The sequence below is a fragment of the Oreochromis niloticus genome, linkage group LG16 (assembly GCF_001858045.2).
Source record: "Oreochromis niloticus isolate F11D_XX linkage group LG16, O_niloticus_UMD_NMBU, whole genome shotgun sequence".
Taxonomy (NCBI): Eukaryota; Metazoa; Chordata; class Actinopteri; order Cichliformes; family Cichlidae; genus Oreochromis; species Oreochromis niloticus.
In genome coordinates this window covers 17,632,434-17,652,056 of record NC_031987.2, presented here as the reverse complement: position 1 = coordinate 17,652,056, position 19,623 = coordinate 17,632,434, and the positions used below count along the sequence as shown (strand labels likewise).

General features: G+C 41.5%; 1 protein-coding gene across 8 annotated transcripts in view; it reads right to left on the bottom strand.

Moving 5' to 3' along the window:
• Positions 1-16,095: 16,095 nt before the first annotated feature.
• Positions 16,096-19,623, bottom strand: part of LOC100712200 (multidrug resistance-associated protein 4) — a 33,738-nt gene continuing 30,210 nt past the window's right edge. For 7 of the 8 annotated variants that reach the window (XM_005452860.3, XM_019352321.2, XM_025903483.1 and 4 more), the window contains 2 exons: positions 18,488-18,622; positions 16,096-17,072 (listed from right to left, as the gene is read on the bottom strand). In XM_005452860.3, the coding sequence (XP_005452917.1) occupies positions 16,995-17,072; positions 18,488-18,622 (213 nt within the window). In that variant the 3' untranslated portion in view covers positions 16,096-16,994. The other variant, XM_019352322.2, reaches the window with a different exon arrangement.

Genomic DNA, 19,623 nt, shown 5'->3' with positions numbered 1-19,623 from the left:
CTCGGTTAAAGCACTTTTGGATATGCTGAAAGACTGTTTGAAGGTTTTCGAACCCCTGTGTAGTCAACTCCAGGGTTCTTGCATTGGTCAGCCATGACAAAGGTTTCGCGAAATGCACACTTTTGTCCCTTTTGACAATGTGTCTCGGACATTAGCATAATAACAATATATAAACTCCATATGGGCTGTTGAGGGATAAAACCTTGGTGTCTGCAGCTAAAGACACATGTAGCGCCACACAAACGCCACGCTGCTTTAATGTGGCAACAACCTGTATATGTTCTGATCTGTTTCTTCTCAACCACTTTGAGGCATGGCACAAACATTGTACAGGCATTCTTTTCTAAACCCCAGGTTGCAGCTGGTTTGCCACTCACTGCGCACTGCCAAGTGCAAGAAATGGGTTTCTTTTATCAGGACGGAGCAAATCTGGGCTAATGTGTCTGGTAGAAAGTGTCCCAGGGAGCCTCGCTTACCCATTCTTTAGCCATTCTTTCCACTTTTCTCCTCTCCTGCGAGTGGGATAATTGCAGTTTAATTGGGTGACAAGAAATGAAAACTGTGTCCACATTATCTAGGATTATCTCTTTTTCCTCCAGCCTGCCATCAATTCAAAGAAGCCCATTTATCAGCGCGGGGAAGCTGATGCTTGGTCAGCGGAGGAGAAGCTTTGAGCACCAGTTAGCAAAATGAAGAGAGAAAGGGCCCAGGAGCAATGGGAGGGAGCTTGACAGCTAAGAAAAAAAAAATGCTCTTTGTATCTTATCGTAAGCATACATTAATCTTTAAGATGTATATCAGTTTGCCATTCCAAATCAATAAAAGCACAATGACATTATTTTCAAGTAAGATGTCTTTGGAAAAAAGAAATAAAACATAAACAGCGTTGGTTCTACCTCGGTTTGTTCGCCAGTTGAAATCTATCAGCAGCTTTGAATGCTCGAGTTTAATTATGTAGAAAATTTCCACAAAACGTACAACATCTTGTGTCACTTAAGCAACCCAGACAAAAAGTGCTAATGAATACCAATAAGACTCCCAGCATTGTGGGATGGATGCGCTTCATAGCCAGCTCCATTCATTTCATCACGATTCTTAAATTATGCACAGCAAGGTTACAAAGATTGAGTCATACCCGGGCCAGCCGTAGCTCACCTTCCTTTTTGTTTGAGCTGTACTCAACCTTAAAAGCCTCTTTCACGATGCATGAATGCACTTCATTTTCTCTCAGAGAACTTTGCTCCGATAGCTGGAGAGAGGAAGGTTGTTTAGAGAAGGAAGGAGAGACAATGAGGGAAAAATGAAAGCTTTCAGATTCCATTATGAGCATTGCCATCTATTCTTTTCTGCTGTTTATACTGTACATTTTCTTCACAATAATACCCCTTTGCCTCAGTGCGCTTGCCAGTCGCTCAAGCACAGTCCTAAATGGGTCTTGCGTTGGGTTATGGTAATACAATAAATATGAAAGACGACGAGGAGAAAGTCCGAGGGAGGATCAGGGTAAAAAGAGCAGATCAGAAAACGACATCATTTATACTTTGCTAGCCTCTGCACAGAATGAAATGAATGAGACCTTGCCAGTGCACTACACAGGTTCCCATTCAGTCTCAGGTGCATTGTGTAAACATTTAAGATGGTCTGATCATTTGGTGGAAAGAGCAGGCTTTGTCCAGCACTAAAGCATGAAAATGCGCTGTACAATGACCAAGGTGGAGTGCCTTCCATTCTGAAAGGAATAGGAGACCTTCTCTCTATACAATACCTTTGAAGGTTACAGGATGTATTGTCTGTTCCTAGAAGTGAGTGCACACATATGTGAATGTGTTCATATGTACACATTGAGAGTAGGAAGAATGATAAAAATATCATAAATAATGACTTATATAATTTGACCAACACGAGCATAGCCTCCATTGGGTTCGCAGCAACTTCTCCTCTTTTTGATTAGTTGTATTTTAATTTGAGGAGTTAGTCCTACACAAGTTTATTTATAACCCAAAGCAGGACATGCTGCTTTTTCTAGGCTCAGGCAGGTATTTTACTTTGGTACCAGTTTAAAATGAGTGATAATAAATGCTAAATTTATAGTTAACTAAACTTTAGTCATTAGCTATTTTGCAGTTAAACAATGGAATTATAATTATTAATATGTCTTCATTGATAATTGTTTTTTAGAGCAATATCTTACAGTTTTTTTGCAAAGCTGAAACTGTATGTAATACTTGTTCTAAAGAGGATGTTAGTAGGCAGGTAGGGGGTGCAATTTGTGTCCTAACGCACTCAAAAAATTGGGCACAAAAATGTCTTTTTTAGGTTTAGGAAAAATTAACAGTTTAAAATAAGCAGTTTAGAAAACTGACTTTATGTGTTGCAAAATGATGCTTAAGGGTACCCAGTGCACCTTGAGGCCAAATGTTCCTGATGACATGTTTATATGTAACTAGCTGGGAGAGAGACACGTCTCATCATTGCACCATAACACTAAAGGACACCTTGTGCAGGTCTCGCAGATGCTGACGACTTTGAAGAAAGAGCAGAATTTGAAAGCCTACGAAAGAAGACAAGGCTCACAGACCAGTAATAAATCCTTCATCAACAATAAAACACTAATAACATGTGATAATCATTACCACTTACAAAGCATGCTGTGTGTGTGTGTGTGTGTGTGTGTGTGTGTGTGTGTGTGTGTGTGTTGATGTCCTCAAAATTCCATTGTTGTTCTCTTATTAGCCATAAAAAACACACAACATAAAGTATATTTCACAAAGCATTCATTTTATTATACATATTCAGTTTGCTATTTAATAACAATTACAATAGTATGTGATATAGATATATATATATATATTATCTGAGAATATTAGGAGATGGTAATAATCCAGTCCCACCTAATCCTACAAAAACAGTGAAACTTGTGTGGTTATGCAGATAAATATCAGATATGTTGTTGTAGCAGTCGGCTGATGGTTAGCAATAATGCAGATGCCCGGTTCAGAATCAGGGCTGGGCAGTAATACGGCTGTGGTGAATGTGCTGCCACATTCATTCAGGCAGTGTTAATCATTTTTACACAGGGCAGCAATATAAAATTGCTAAAGGAGAATTGCTTCAGCCTGGTCAGTGCAGGGAGCAGTTTGTCTAATCAGAGTGCAAATAGGGTTTGATCACTGTCCAGCGTAATCTGGCCCACAAGCAGCATTTACAGCACTAAATCAAGCGTCGGGGAAGCTGCAGGTGCTGCCTCACAGACAGGCCTCCCCCTGGGGGCCCTGTGCTGGGGAATAAACAGCAAATAAATGGCAGTGCTGGGAGAGCGATGAGCTGATTAACTCACTGCAGGGCAGTTTCTCATTATCCCCTTAACCCAGACGGAGACCTACCCAATCTTACACCCTGTCTCAGTTACAGTAGGGCAACTGCCCTGCGCCAACTAGGCTGACATTGTCTGGGTTACACTTCCAGGGAGGCAGAGTCTGTATAGATGATATATAAAAAGTAAGCCAGTGTATGTGTGTCCATCAGTGTGTGCATGTGTGTGCGTGGACTGTGTAGTCCATCTCTGGGGAGACTGCTAATGTGTCAGCTCCATGGCTCATTTCTTTCAATTACAGTGGCTGGGCTAGGAGAGCCCACCAGCAGTCCACTGACAGCTCCATATGGGTCCCATCACCCCTTATCACGGGGCCACTCGTGGATAATTCATTTACCCTTCATTGAATATGATATATTACCATCAACAAAAGCAGTTATATATCGCACAATTCACACGTTGTTAATTAAGAGCAGGTAAGAGCATTTTAGATGCAAAATTATCCTATTTAAACAGAGGAGAGCCTTTTCTAATTTATCATATATTGTAGGAAATGAAATATACATGTGCAGTGTCATGTGAAAAAATCATTTTCCGATATCAAAATTTCACAAGTGATCAAATAAAGAAACTTTTTGTGAAAATAAATAAATAAGACAGAAGTGAATTTTCCTATTGTAAAACGTTGATTTAGCATGTCACCTGAATATAAAGCTTCGTCAGACATACTTTGAAATGAGCTGCACTGTTTTTCCATTGTGCCTCCCCTCGTGGTTTCAAAGCGAATTAATTAACATGATACAGAAATAGGTAGAATGCAAATGTTGGAGCCCTCACTTTATGCCTGGGTATCCTTTTGTTCCCCTTTTATTGTACCAAATTATTTAATTGGGTCTCTCTGATTGTGCACAGACACAGGAAGGAACACAGCCCATTGTTAGCTTCCATACAAGCCACAATACGGTATCAAATTCAATTCCCATCAAAACGGCTGGCTGCTGTAGAGCCCGCAGTGGCCCTGGAGATTAATGAAGATCTGCATCAAGGCAAAGCGCTGGTCTGAGATGGGAGATTTCTCCCAAATAAAAGACCCCTTCACCAAGAACAAAAGGGGCCCTGAAAAGCAACGGGATGTTCTGAGAGGATGAAATAATTCAAAACAAAGACGAGAGTTTGGGGCGGGGAGCAGAAGAGATGGGGGAGAGCGCTGAAATAAATCACTTTCTTTCTTGTGATTTGATTTGATTTGATTTAGTTAGCAAGTTCAAACACTCGTTACAAGTGTGACGTGTGTCTTGACTGTGAATCAAATCTTATCTTAATATTCAGTTAGTTCAGATTTTATTAACAATCTTACACCACGGAGACCACGGAGAATGATTTTCTAAATGATTTTTGAGCAAAATGGTCTCTCTAAACTCATACCTGAGCTTTAAACGTCATTGTTTGGGCTCGAATAGCTTATCGAGAAAAACATGTTGCTGAGCCTTAAAAGAATCCGTCAAGTCATGGTTCACCTTGATTGCAGCGTTCATCAAAGCACAAGGGGCTGTCAGGATTCGCAGTAACACACACAGACTTTCTCTGTTTTGTCTTGTCAAATGACATTCATCTGCGGAGAAACACACTTCAACTGTATTCAAAGTGTATGAATGGATTTTTCCCCCCCTCCCTTGAATCGCGCTTTATGAACTGCAATAATCGGATGACTTGTTCTCTGAACGCAGCGTTTCGACAGGTGAGCTCTTTCAATTCAACTTAGCACGACACTTGCTTGTTTTTTTTTTCTTGCCTGATAGATTCTAGACTCGTCGTTTTTCGAGCTGTCTGATAAACACAAATAGAAAAAAAACACCTCATGAAGCAGATATTCAAATTTCGTTTCTTAACACATCTGATTTTGGTCTGAAGTGAGCTTTAATGGGTGATTCCCTATATGAGCGTTTCTTTAAAACACTGAATTCATAATATTAACTATCATTTTTCCAAAAGAGAAGGCAGCCACAAAGGGGAGATTTCAAGTTTTGGGCCATTGCCACCTAAACGCCGCATTCCACTCGTTCGCATTCAGCACATGGTGTGTCCCAGCCTGCCATATTTACTTCATTTCCCCCGATTCATAGATGCTGCTCGCTGGACCAGAACATTCCAGCTGCCACCTCAACATCTCATTATTTTTTTGAAATATCAAGCTTGTATCTTCTTGATAAATAATTCGCAGTAGTATAATGTATCAGACTAAAACATATTTTCAGGGGGGCATGGAGGTTAAAGTGCCAATCTCACCTTTTTAATTTTTTTTCGCCCTGAAGACAGAGATTTCCATATATAGAGTGACCATGGTTTGTGTTCAACATGGGCAATCGGGATGAAGCGCACGGCGACACATATTGCTGTCAGAGATTGGAAATGAGGCCTGCTAACCTGTAGGCAGCCTCCCCAGACCAATCAGCTTTACACATTCCCAATGCATTTGCAGCCTCTAAAAAGAATTGTGACTGTGAAGTTTTTATCGGAGTAGTTGACAAACATTACTCTTTAATGCAGTTTTGTAGAAATGCATTCTTATCCCTCTTGGAAGGCATTTATCTACTTGAAACCTGCAAAATGGTTGCCACAGGGAAGGATTCCTTTTAATAGACTACAATAGGCTCAGTATGGGACACAGTCTGATTTTTGTGATAGATAGCGGGCCCAGCCATATATTCATGGGAAATTGTTTATCTTCAAGCGAGACCGGTGAAAGGCCATTTTTACAAAAGCGTTTTCAACTTTCATCTGGAATGATTCTTTTCACTCGTATAAATTGTTCTGTAGAATTTCAGACAGGTGCTTTTCATGGAAAAGCATCCGCGCGCAAAAAAGAGAGATGTCACAGGACATGAATGCAAAGCACACTGATAGAAGAAAAAAAGGGGGGGAAAGTGCCATTTATATCTCTCCTTCATATATATATATATATGTATATATATATAAAATAATTGCATGCTAATAAAACTGTGTAAATATAAAAATATTTAAAAGAGATCTCACCTAAAAACTGAAACAGTTTCAGTGAAAACCGAGGATGACAAAAAGCCCTCTGTGGGCGGCAAACATCCCCACAGCGCTTGCTATTCAGACGAAGCTACATTGTGCAGCGGCGCTGTCTCTCAGGCCTTCGTGCGGCCGAGGCTTTTTTTTTTTTCCTTGTGAGGTCCTTGTGATGCTTGGGTAGGGCCTTTCCCTGGCCTGTCTCGGCAACAGAAGCCAGCAACGAGGCGACACAATGCGAGAGCAGGGCCTGAGGACGGGGGGCCTTGTGCACTCTTAACGCCACTCTCAGGAAACAGGGACAATAAATCAATAGACTGTCCCTCTCCAGTAGGGGCCAAATGTAAACAAATTGAAAGGGATGGAGAACAAAACAGATTGCTGAATGAAACAGACATACTCAATAGGGGTACTGCTCCAAATGAAATGCCTTTGTCGTCGCTTCCTTCCAGCTTCCAGCCTTCACTACGATGTGTGCCACTCTCAGCAACATGACATGATACCAAGCGTGACCAACTGCAGGTTTCCAAAAGACAACAGGTGCAAAGAATCTTACAGGAATTCTTTAGATTTATCTTTCTTCCAGCAACGGAACGCGGTTCAAAATGAACCACTGAAATGCAGCGAGGTGTATTTCGTGTTGCAGGTAGCCTACTTTATCAGCGCGCCCTGTTCTTAAAGACCTATGCCGATGAGCCACAGCAGCATCTCGCACACTGTATAACATTCTGCGCTCAAGGGCACAAGCACAGAACTCTGCATGTCAGAGCTGCATGCCACAAGTTAAATTAATGAATCTTTAAAGGGTTTAGGTTTTTTTAATGAGAGAAGCTGTTGTAGCTTTTTATCAAACCTCTTCATATTTCACTGAGGTGGAATGGTGCACCACATTTGCGAGGCAGAACTAATGCTATATAAATCTCAAGTAATAAGCAGGCCCTGGGGACATCATCTAAATGAAGATTTTACACCAATTTAAACCTGCCTGCAATTTGATTCCTGCCTTAAGTGCATTTGTTTAACAGGTGCTGGAGATGCAAGCGCTTCTCTCCAAAGTGTCGCTATGTCTCCTTTATTAATTTCTGGATTGCAAGTGGGCGGGGGAGTATGAAGAGAAAGGGGAGTTGACAAACACTAATCAAAGGTTCAGAGTGGGCTGATTCTTCCATAGATCCAATGTACTTTTGCTTCATTTGCAAACTAATGATTTTAAACCCCCACAATCTGTTTGAGGTCAGCTCCTGTGTATTTTGGATACGCTTGGCTATTAGCATCACTGAAAGCTTCAGATGTGTCAAGCCTGCTCCCCCTCTAGTGATAGTCACCTACTTTAATTTCCCTGCAGGCCTCAGAGGGGGATGAATTCAACTAAAATCACAAGCTGTTTTGTTGGCAGTCCTTTGTGGCCTATAATGAATCTAATGAATATAAAGAGAGGAGATGGGAGGGAGGGGGGGAAAGGGATGAAGGCGAATACATTTCAACCACGCTGTGTTGCTTTTACTTGACGATTTGTGACCCTCAACAATGGAACAATAGCGAGTGTTTTTGTACCCTTAATTTGCCTTTGTGTTTCAGCTTCATCTCTTTCACCACCAAACACTGAAAGTCGCCAGTTGAAGAATAACTGCTGACTCCACGGTCTGTCAGACAAAGGGGAGGTTTTAAGATGAATCCCTAACTCTCAGCCAGCCAGAGGAGCAGAGAGCGAAAGGGGCTCAAAGACAACAACGGGCAAGTCAAAGGTAGAATTAGCTAGGGTTCCCAAACAGGCCAGAAACACTTCCTCCCTTGTCAAACACAGCCACAAACAGCACTTCTGCCTCTTAAAAGCTGCTGAACATTTGTATTTGCACTCAAAGAGGTGTTTGACACATGAATTGAAGTGGCTCATCTGATAAGAGGCACAGGCTGAAAGGTAGAGCGGAAGAGCGAAGCAGTGGCACTGCTGTTAAAGCTGGCCCCTCAGGTGTCGGAACGACTGATACTCAGGTCAAGGCTTCAAGTAATTAGCATTCGGTTAAAAACACTAATCAAGCACTGCTCCAAATGACCACAAATAAAGTGACGCGGTACTGTACTAAATATTTCGGCACATGAACTTTTAAGTGCTGCACTGTGCACTGGGTAGACGATAAAAAAGTTCTGTGTCACTGGTCCATGCCGGTATGCTCCCCAGTCCCTGTAATGATTTCTATTCATAAACATGCAGTGTGCTATCCTCCACCTGGCAGCTGCCTCTGTGCATATGAGATTACTATTATGCATCTTCCAATCCCACGGATAAACATCTCTCCACTTTTGAAGTTTGCAAGCATGAGGCATATTTTAGTGCCATATGACTTAAGCATCCCTTCAGGTATCACTTGCAATCTTTTCTCATTCTATATACATTGTTCAACTTTAATGGGTATCTAATTTGTGTTATCAGCTTACAGGGCAGTAAGTAATAATTTGCATGGCTGCCCTAAGCAAATATGGCTCCACAAGCATCCCATAGTATAGACACTAGAATGGATTAACCTCCATATTGGCTATGCCCTGACGGTCAATGCTTTTTTAGAACAGATAGTTTCGTTTGGTGCCAATTGTTGTCTCATATATATATATATGCATGTATAAAAACCACACACACACACACACATGCGCGCGCTTTCTTTTACATTCAGATGTTACACTAGATAAAAGTCTCCAACATTGTCAATCTATTTACTGCAGTGCTGATAATGGTTAGGCCCCATTCGAAGAATAAATGCATCAGTGCATTGGTACTTAAATTACTTCTTTTTCCGATGATGACCTACAGCATGCACTGTCATAAATGGCCGCTTGTACTCTTGTAAATCAGTTGCCCTCCAACCTGACACACAATAAGAACGATTCAGCGTATTATGTGCTGTCTTTCTTTGACACTGTTCTTTGAGTTATTCGTATGTATTCAGGCATTTTTTTCATGCCGTACTCTTTCAAAGCAGTTATAACAACACTCAAAATGTCAAGGGCAATGTGATTTAAGCATGAGGGTTGAAGACAAGAAAGGCCGATATCATAGTTGATAATTTCATTCGGCTCACAGCTAAAGTGCTCATGATGAAGACGAAAGCTCAAAGAGCTCCTTTCCTCCCCGACAACGTCTCGCTAGTCCCTCGTGGATTTCAAACGCCAGCTGCAACCCAGCATAAACCCACATCGACGATGGTGAGAGCCGCTCAGTCCAGCGCCGCAGGTTAATCAACATCTGAAATTAGCCGGTGCATGTAAAAAATGGATGCGTACAGTGTGTTCGCAGTGGTTCTACAGGGTAAACAGGCATACATCTAGGAGAGTAGCTTGATATTCTACTGGCTTGCATCAGGCATGTGTGTTACGCTTGTTAGCTTAGTAGACAGTTAATTGCCATGGTGGGTGGTTAGAGTGCTAGGAGCCTGATCTCAGGAATATGTCACATTTGCTAATCGGACATGCAGATGCAAATAATGTATGACAGACTGTGACCAACGCTACCGGAACATAAATACTGTTAACTTCAGAAATGTTCTTGGCTCAGAAATCTTACTGCATAAAGGCTATAATGACAACCCACTGTTTATCTATTTATTTATTTTGTTTAGCTATTTCTGTTCATGGGCCAATTTGACAAAAGAAGTGTATTAACAAAAAAAAAAATCCTACTGAATTACTGGCCTGATTATGTTATCTCCTGGAATTCATGTAAACCATGTGAAATCCGAACTGTGCGCACCACAAATGGAAGCAGGACTCAGTTCGCACAGCCTAATTCATATTCCTAGAAGGATTTGTAATTTGCAAAACATATCAGGTATCTGACAGCAGGGCACAGCCTCTTTAAAACTATGCTATTCAAACTTGCATACAGTTTGAAAAGCGCATCCATAGATTGATTAAAGTTGTAAAGATTTTACATCAGAAGCGCGTCTGATTAAAGCCACATGCCACAGAGATGCTACTCTTTTGAATCAGCCCAGTAATCTACCGCACTTGGTTGAAATTGTTGTTAACGCAGGAATAATATCAATGCAAACTATATTAATAACCATGCCGAGAGACGCCGGAGCAATGTCACTTAATCAATGAAAACAAATCACGTACACCTTGTTATGATTATCTGGAGCAGTTTGAATATTAATGTGTCGGTCGAAATCAATTTTGGGGTTGCATATATTGCCACCGGTGTTTACTCATGGTTAAGACATTTCTTTCTTTTATATTTCTGCTGCATCCCTGAGAGAAATCAATGAAATATTAAATAGAGATATGATGCCGGCTATTATTGTAATTCAAAAAACACCAACAAAACAAGAACAATTGTATTATTGTAAACTATAAAGATGGGATGTTCAAATTTCAATTAACTTTGGTTTGTATTTGCTGATATTAATTAAGAGGGCTTGCAGAAGGACACAAAAGAGACAGGTTCATTGTCTCAGATTATTCTCATGAAAGTAGCATTAGTATGTAGCACAACACTACCTAATTAACTGGCATGGGAGGCAAGGCATTACACTGGAAACCTTTTGATTTGTGGGCGGTAATAGCATTGGGCAAGAAACAGATTCTTTATTTCATTAATTGATAAGAGGGCCTTTAATGAAAATATCAGCCCAGGAGCAAAGCAAGTCAGCATCACTACTTTAGTGTGGAGGAAAGAAGAAAAAAAAACTTGCTTCAAGGAGTATTGTTGCAGGCAATGAATTACCTCATGACTACAGTTCATTAAATAAAATGTGAAACACACCTGGTGGGCTAATGGAGGTCAAATGTGTAAGCAACAGCAAGAGCGTAAGGGGATGTGGCAATAAAAGACAAAGCAGCACCTAGCCTCTTTTTTGACAGGTTAATAAAATCCCTGCCGCTAAGTGTTCAGGTTGTGGGACTCGGCTCAGTCGCGTCTCCCATAGTCTGGAATCGGTGATGTGACAGTGTTGTATCAGTGTCACTGAGAGCAATCATAACATTCCTTTCCTCCAAGTCCAAAGCTTGTTTTAAATTCCCTTGGCAGCAGACTGCTTTAGGGGGTCAAACAAACCAAATCTCTGCACAATAATGACCGCCTATCAGTTACATCTCTCACCTGTAATCACTGGCTCGCATTAAAAGCATCTTTTTTTTCAGCTCTGCATACTTGACTGTGAATGCTTTTGAAATGAGTATAATGTAATCTGTGCCGCAGATATCTTCGGCTTTTGTGCAACTATCCAAGTAGTGAATGGTTGGGCCTATCGGTTACTCTCTGGAGGTGATGTATACACTTTCTAGAACAATGCTACAAACAGATGAAGGCTATAATATGCTGCCTATTCCTATTCTGTCATTTTTCGGGGTTATTTGGATTTTTGGAAAAACAATTTAGGTGTGTGTCCCCCCCCCGCCAACTTTTATTTTCTCGAGGTAAAAACTCATTTTTAAAATCTGCTTAACTCGGGTGAACTTGCTCAGAAAAGTTTACAGTTTAGTTTACGAGCAACAGGAACTTTTTCGTGAAATACGTAATGTCAAATGGGGCACAAATACAAATATAGCTACAGCAGTACAATGCATTTATTTATTTTTTAAAAATCAACTTAATCAATAAAGTTGTGGTGCAAACGCGCAACACAGTGCAACAGCAGAAATCCATATTAATACAACCGACGAGACATCAAATTTCCATTACACGACATATCATTTTGACATTATCTTTGAGATATAAAAGTTTTTATTCTTTTGACTGTGATGTGTGCCAGATTATCCACCTGCCTGTCTATCTGCATTACCGTTTCATTTTCACACTGACAGTTTTAAGAATAAAGACACAGGGTTTAAATATATCTCGCCGCCGAGCAGACATTCTTCACCAGATGTGCAACAGATAATGTCAGCCTAATCTTTGAAAGCAACAGCACCAACTTTACTATGGTTTTTTTAATGATCTCCACAGATTATGATTTACATCAGCTTTGAGGTTAAATGCCACTATTTAATTAGAGTTGAGGGGGTTTTTTTCTGCACATGAAAAAATGCAAAGAGAAGTCTGAGCCTTTGTGCACTCAACATTTAATTTGAGAGGCTGTGCAGAAAGAAATACAAGATATACGTGCAGTGGGAGAAGCCATCTGACCACTTATTAGAGAGGCATAGATGAGGCAGTAACACTATGTCCCACTTTATCAGAGATCTCCAGCATTGTCCATTGGGAGTTAACTTTTAGACTGTTTACTGGCTCAAAGGCCAGGCATGCATCTGAAGCCACATAGGCAAGATAATGTATCCCAGGCAACAAAAGCAGGCAAATCACTGTGCATTAAGACTGGACACACAATAGACAACAATAGCTTGCATAAACACTATTTAGAACTATTCACATGGCATTGAAGAGATGGGCGTCGACTCACTATTGCTGCAAAGCCGGCGCATTGTGCGAAGGTGAAAAGAAGTCTAATGAACAGGAAGCCTTATTTGAGAGAGCTGACAGTAACCATACAACGGCCGCATTGTGCGCTTGCCACCAACCCTGTGGGTCTCTACATTAGGAGAAATGATGAGAAAGTAACCCGAAAAGACACAGTGGGCCCTTGGACCCACGTAAATGCAACCAGACAATAATGGGGGGACACAAGCTGTCCCCACCTTTACCCAAAGCTGCACGTTTACATGCACAGAACATCAACCGCTCTCATGTCTAAGGATAAAAGCCCCCTGGCCAGATGGAACTTTGAAGTACATTTGGGCTAGTTTACCACCAAAGAGTGCAATTTTAGTGCAGCAGCAGTTAAAATATATGTCATACATTTTAAATGAAATCAAACTCTCCAGGGGAAAGTTCAGAACTCTCAGAGTTTGGTGCACCAGGCCTCTCTTCACACACATACATTCACATTATGCCCCCTGCCTCAAGCTTCATCAATCTTACACAAAGGGATGACATCACCAATAAGCATAGCCTTTTATGTCTTTAAGCAATAAGCCTTATTTACTGATGAGATAAGCCCCTGGCTATTGTCTACACTCCACTTTGCTTCTTTCTCTCGCAGTTGAAGAATCAAACGGTACTTTTGAAAGGTGGCAGAGCATGTCCAGGGTTTAAAGCTAAAGCATGCAAAGAGGTTTCCTATTTGTTGGCCTTTCAAAGGGCCACATTAGCCAGTTTAGTTCAAAGTAGCGGAGACAGGTAAAACTGCAAAATGCATACTTCTTAGAAAGCATGTGGGTTTTTCATAGTTTTATTGTTTGAACAACTTTTAGTGCTTGCTTCTCTGAAAATATTGCACAGAGTACTCAAGCTCTAAAGAGCTTGAAACACGCCACAGCCTGGATAATTTACAAAATATAATCATCCATTACATGCATGACCTATAATTATTGTTTGTAGCAGTATTACTCAGCGCGGTCACTAAACTGCTGAGGCACCCTGAGTCAGTGCGGCTTATTAAACCACATGTGTACACGGAGAAAGGAAAAAGTTTGAGCTGCTGTTTGTGTTTGTTTATGGTGTTAGATGAAAGAAACGCTGCCAGTTATAAGTCCTCTAATAAGTTGGAAAATGACACTTGGTGGCTCTCATTTTTGTAGTTTGACAAAGTCTGTCGTGAGGAAAACTAGGTCTAACTAGATTGTTGCGCCGATATAGAAAATATAGCACCGGCATGTTTCAAATTGAGTGCCTATTTTTAACAAGATAAAAAGCCATTTTCTAACACAGTGCATCCAGTGTCACCACACGTATCTTCAAAACGTGCCATTTGTTGTTTGTTTTTCTTAGCTCTACACAGGGTTGTGTCAGGCCTTGGGAACTTGTCAGATATTCAGTTTGTAGTCACTTTAGAAAGCCTGAGCAGAGATTCTCTGGGGAATCGCTCCAGTCTCCCCATCTCCCCCCACCCCATGTCACCAGCCAGGAACAAAGCCGCCATAGTCAATTCTCCTAATTTCACTGCAGCCTGTCGAAAATCCCGTTCTCCTTTTCTCCTTCTCTTCAACAAGTACTTTATGTTGGGATCAGTCAGGTCTGAGTCGCCCACAAAAACCTGAGGCTCTCGCTTCATCGTCTTTCAGCACCAGGTTTGACACTCCCCAGCTCCCTGCCATTCAGACGCCTTCACCGTGCAATTTGTTTCCATTTGTCAAACAGCAGTATCAATCACAAAAGAAAATGCTGGCACAACACAAAGTCTGTAAAAAAAACCCCAAAAAAACCCAACAACATTGTTTCCTAAACCCAAAATGGCCTTCAGTCGCCTCCTTCTAGGCCCGTGACAAAACAATCTTAAACAATTTACAACACTTTCACTTGTTACAGATACTTGTTACATTATTCTTCTCCAAAACTGACAATAAAACATCTTTAACTGAATACGGCAGCTGTCCGCAACCTCAAATCAACACCAGTGTATCACTTCTCTCTTAAAAGTGTGGATGAGCTAGCTGCTGCAGTTTGAATTCATCATTTTATTCACTGCCTCCACATTGTGCTGACTCTTATTTTGCGTTTTATTTCTTTGGGATTAAACTTCATTGTGTGGACAGCCAGGTTTCCCAGACATTTGTTTATTAAAGCTATATCAGCACTATGTTGACAGCACTGCTATTCGCACACCTATTCAGATATGTCCTAAAATGGTGCTATTATTGAGGGACGTAGGGAGGTATCTGGTTAATAATACATATTGTGCAAACTTTGTTGTCACCATTCTTGCGCTGGCTCTTATCAAGGGGAGAGCAGAGAGGATATATGCTGACTCTGATGTAGATAGTGCCATGAGTATTTCTATTGTGGCAGCTGCCATGTGGTGCAGTCCCTGATAGGGTTTCGAATGCTGTCAATGCTGCGTCAGGTGCATTAGCACCTCAGAGACCCGTGATGCTCCAGCTGCCGTGTGCCTACGTCTCCCTGGGCCCTGGCCGCCAGCCTGACACCCGACACAAAGTAATCACAGATCACAGTGTTTAATCACTGAAACAAGCACTCCAGAGGACCCCACTGTCAATATCCCACTCTCTCATTATCTGTTTGGATTGCACATCCACACTGTCAGATAAACAGAGTGGAAAATTAAGATTAAAAATATGGTAATTTCATTTCAGGCAGCAGGCTCCTCTCACTGGCCCATTATGCTATTGATTACCTCTGAATTCAATTTTTCTTTTCAATGTAAACTTTAATCTATTCGCAGGCCAACAATTCAGCTCCCAAGGGGCTATTTGAGAGTAAGTAACCATTTAATATGACGCTGGCTGAAGATTCACTGGCTTTAATGAATTGTGTAAATCACTCAGCTTTTAAAGGAACTGACGTCCCACAGTTCATGACCCAAATACGGGCCTGGTTAAATACCGCCTTTTAGACCGAGCTAAGTGTTTACTGACAAGAATCTGTGAATGTGTAATCACCGGCTTTGCTCTTGTCTGTATGAAGCCAAATTAAACAGCTCTTTTCTAAGAGAGCCGCTAATGACAAAATTACATTTTAAGACTTAATCGTCTTATTGCACTACTGACACGTTAAAATAATAGAGAGCAAGGCCGCGCCACTTTACCGCTGAAACAGAATTTGAAAATCACTCGACTCAGCACGATAATCACAAGGTCGCTTCCTTTAACCGCTTACCAGTTTGTAGCATCGTGTTCAAGACCAGCTGTAACCACTGACCTGAAGCAAACACACCATTCAGACAGCTGAGTGTGGAATGAGCAACAGCGGGGAGGAAACGCTGGTGAGTCAGTCTCACAATGAAGCAAAATGAAGCGAAACATTCAAAACAATACTCTTTTATTAAATGAAATTTGAAACTAATCTAGTGTCAGTTACAAGTGAGCATTCCTCACACTTATTTATGACCTGCAAAGTGCAAACTGCTTGAAATCTTACCTTCCATTTGTGTTATGAGCCGTTGACAAAGATGTAAAAATCAAACAGCGCGAATAATTACCAGGATATAAATAATCTGACTCAGTCTCATCCACATAATTACCTGCATAAAAGTGCTACATTCTCAAATAAACTCGTGCGCATTAATCAAACGAGCCAGGACAGAAAGTTCAGAGGCATCTTGTTCCTTGACATTAGTCAGTATCATTGCCAACTGTTACTGGTCTTTGCTCACTAGAGATGAGGTAGACATAAAACCAATAGAGTCAAAGTGCAGGAAAACCATTCAATTATAAACAGTGCAATTACTAGGAATCAATCGCGTGATTAAGGCACAATAATTACAGAAAGCATCCATGTCCCCTCTGAGGTTCTCCTTGGCTTGTCAAGCACTTTTCAAGTAATGAAAAGACTTTATTCCTATAAAACAATGTTTTCCTTAAAAGAACAATTTAAGCCACAGGTAATTTATTGCACACAGAATATTGACACTCTTTTGAGCACCAGTTCCCCACTGTAGACACCCCAGAAGCCAGGACACACCTACATAAATATAGCCGTTTGCAATCAATAAACAGCCATGCAGTAATATGCTGTCAATGAAAGGCACAGCCCACCTCAGGCGTGTGCCTCCTTTCTGTTCCATACCACGGGTCTATGCTAATCAAACGAAGCACACACTACACTGCACTAGGCCTGAAGACATTTAGGAATATCGGTGTGTCTGATAAAAGCTTTGGTCACTGATGGCTAACGCGAGGACCACAGCGACCCTCCAAACCGTCAAAGGGACGTCTCGAAGATGACGCGGATGTCCTCGTCACGGCGCACGTCAGTCGGCCGCTTTTTGTTCGTGTAAACCTGAAAAGCGGATCAGGGAAGCAGTGTCACAGAACACAAGCACACTGTCCAATCTGAGCTACGATCTGTTAAGGTGCGATTTATGACAGATCCAGTCAGAGCACGGCGAAGGGATTTATCACCCACTGAAGCATACAAAAGTGGCTTATTTAGCCCAGTAAACAACTGTTAGATTAAAGGCAGGAAAATTTTGGAGATAATTACAGGAATTATTTGTGGAGTTAATTTTCTCTTACGGTGGCTCCTAAGCTGCGAGCCGCTATTTAGAAAAGCCGGATTGCAGTGTTTGCGCCTGCAAAAGGCATGGCTTCTTTATGCCCAGCCGCTCTGACAGGTGAACAATTTCAGCAAGAAAGTTTGTGGAAAAAGAGGCAACGGAAGTGAAAGCTTGGCCATAGCTTGAGATATATGTACTGTCTACTCTGGGATTCTCTTTCAGCACGGACAAAGGAGCTAGAGGTTGATATCAGATTATTGAATGTATTTAAACCTTGACTGACAACTATAGAAACTTGACACACAACATGCGGACTATCTCTGTATTTAATAAGTGGTGCTAGACAGTTATGGATGCTGCAGTAATCTGATCAAAGGAGAGCATCCTACAATAAAGAAAGGAAAACGTAAGGGCCCGAACAATGCCACTACCAATCCGCCAGTGTGCAGGGTAAGACGAAACCAAATAATACCACACTGTGCTGAGTCTTTGAAATCAGTATTTTACTCATTTCACTCCTCTGGCTGAGGAGATACAGTTCTGCTGATAAATTTGTGCGAGGGACAGAGAGAAAATGAAATGATGCCTACTTTTTCTTATTTCACAAAGACCTGTTTGAAGTTGCAATATGGTATCTGTAGTCCCAGACAGATGCACATAAAATGGAATTGAACAATGAATAGCTGGCTCTTATCTGTTCAGTGTCTGAAGGGGAAATACATCACAAATGAATTTCACAGGGAAAAAATATGGACATTCTCTATTACAGTAATCCCCATAGAAAGTTTATCCCAAATCGCGATGAAGTTAAACCCAATATTTCAAAATAGATACAGTGCAAAGAAAGCTGCTTTTCTAGAATGATCGCTAAAATGATCTCAAAATTACATTATGAGAAAAAAGATTATACAGAGACTTTTTCCGATAATATCAGAGGATGTAAATCTACAAAGGGACAATTTCTCTCTTGAAATTAATGTTATGGTGTCGCAATGCTCCAAGTAGACACTTTAAATTAAAATGGTAATCAAGTGTCTTTGCATTGTCAGGGCTACACACATCTTCTGTTGCTTAGCTGTATTATTTTGGAGGTGAGCAACGGAGCCTGGAGTTAAGGGGAGAGTCTGGGATTACTGTGCAACGACTGGGCTCTTATTTAGGGACAGGCTTGTCCCGGGACAAAGGTGGATGTGGTTACCTGTTTGGCTGTGTGCAGGAGCGAGGCAGCCTCGGCTCTGCCTGTCTGTTGGACCATCTGGTAGAAGAGCCCATCCTGGTTCTGGAGCAGCACATATGGCTCATCGTACTCCTGGATCCTGCCAGCATCCAGAACCTGCAATCACACATACAATGGTGGGTGTGTGTGTGTAAGTGTGTGTGTGTTCCTGTGTCTGTATACTTTACTTTGGGGAAAACTGACATTTCAGCTGTTTCACTGCTGAGTGATGCAAGCAGACAGCGCAAGCTGAATGGGGAAACAGTAGTTCGGTGCACATAGGAACCATCTATTTTATGTGACTCATGCAACAACAAACACGGGTGCCTGTTTCTGCTCGAGAACGCCATGCACAATGAGGGTAACCTGTTAGCAGCGTGAAAGTCTGGTGCGCTGACTCTGACAGACAGGAGATCAGGGATTTATCCATGTATTTATCCTAGCATTTCAGAGGCCTAGGGGTGGTCCTCAGTCAAATCCAACAATCACACCTTTAAGACTCGCTAGAAAATTACCATCATTTCTATGTCATCACATGCCATGTAAACCACACAAAGAATAGTGCCAATTCAGGCAGTTTGGAAAAGACTACAATTATATCACAGACAAATTTTAACAAGCTCGATCCCCTTACAGCGTTAATGAGCAGTTTGTTATCAGTAAAGCCCACTTTCAGGTAGTGTTTAGTATGAAAGGGAGACTTCTGCAGCTGCTGTCATAATCAAAAGTTTAGGAGCAGGCTACCAGGAAACGCAATTCGATTCTTGCAAAACATTCCGCATCAAAATACGGCAGAGAGATTCAGACGATTCATCCGGGTCCCAATTTAATTTTCCCAGCGTGTGTGACAGTCTGGGGGCATTTAACACGAGTGTAGGTGTGAAACAGTCCCCTCTCTGTGATATTTGCCTTTTTTCAGCAACCCTCTCAGTGACCAAGCGGCCACCGGGTCGTGCCCCATCCTCCATAGACTCTTAACAAATGCCACCACAAATGGCACTAATTGGCACCTCTGCAGGCAGTAGCAGGAAAGGGCCAAAGATCAAGTGGTGCAAGCGAAGGTTCAATGAAAGGGAATGCTGCGAGTGAGAAATCTGCCCAGCTGTTGCAAAATAAGG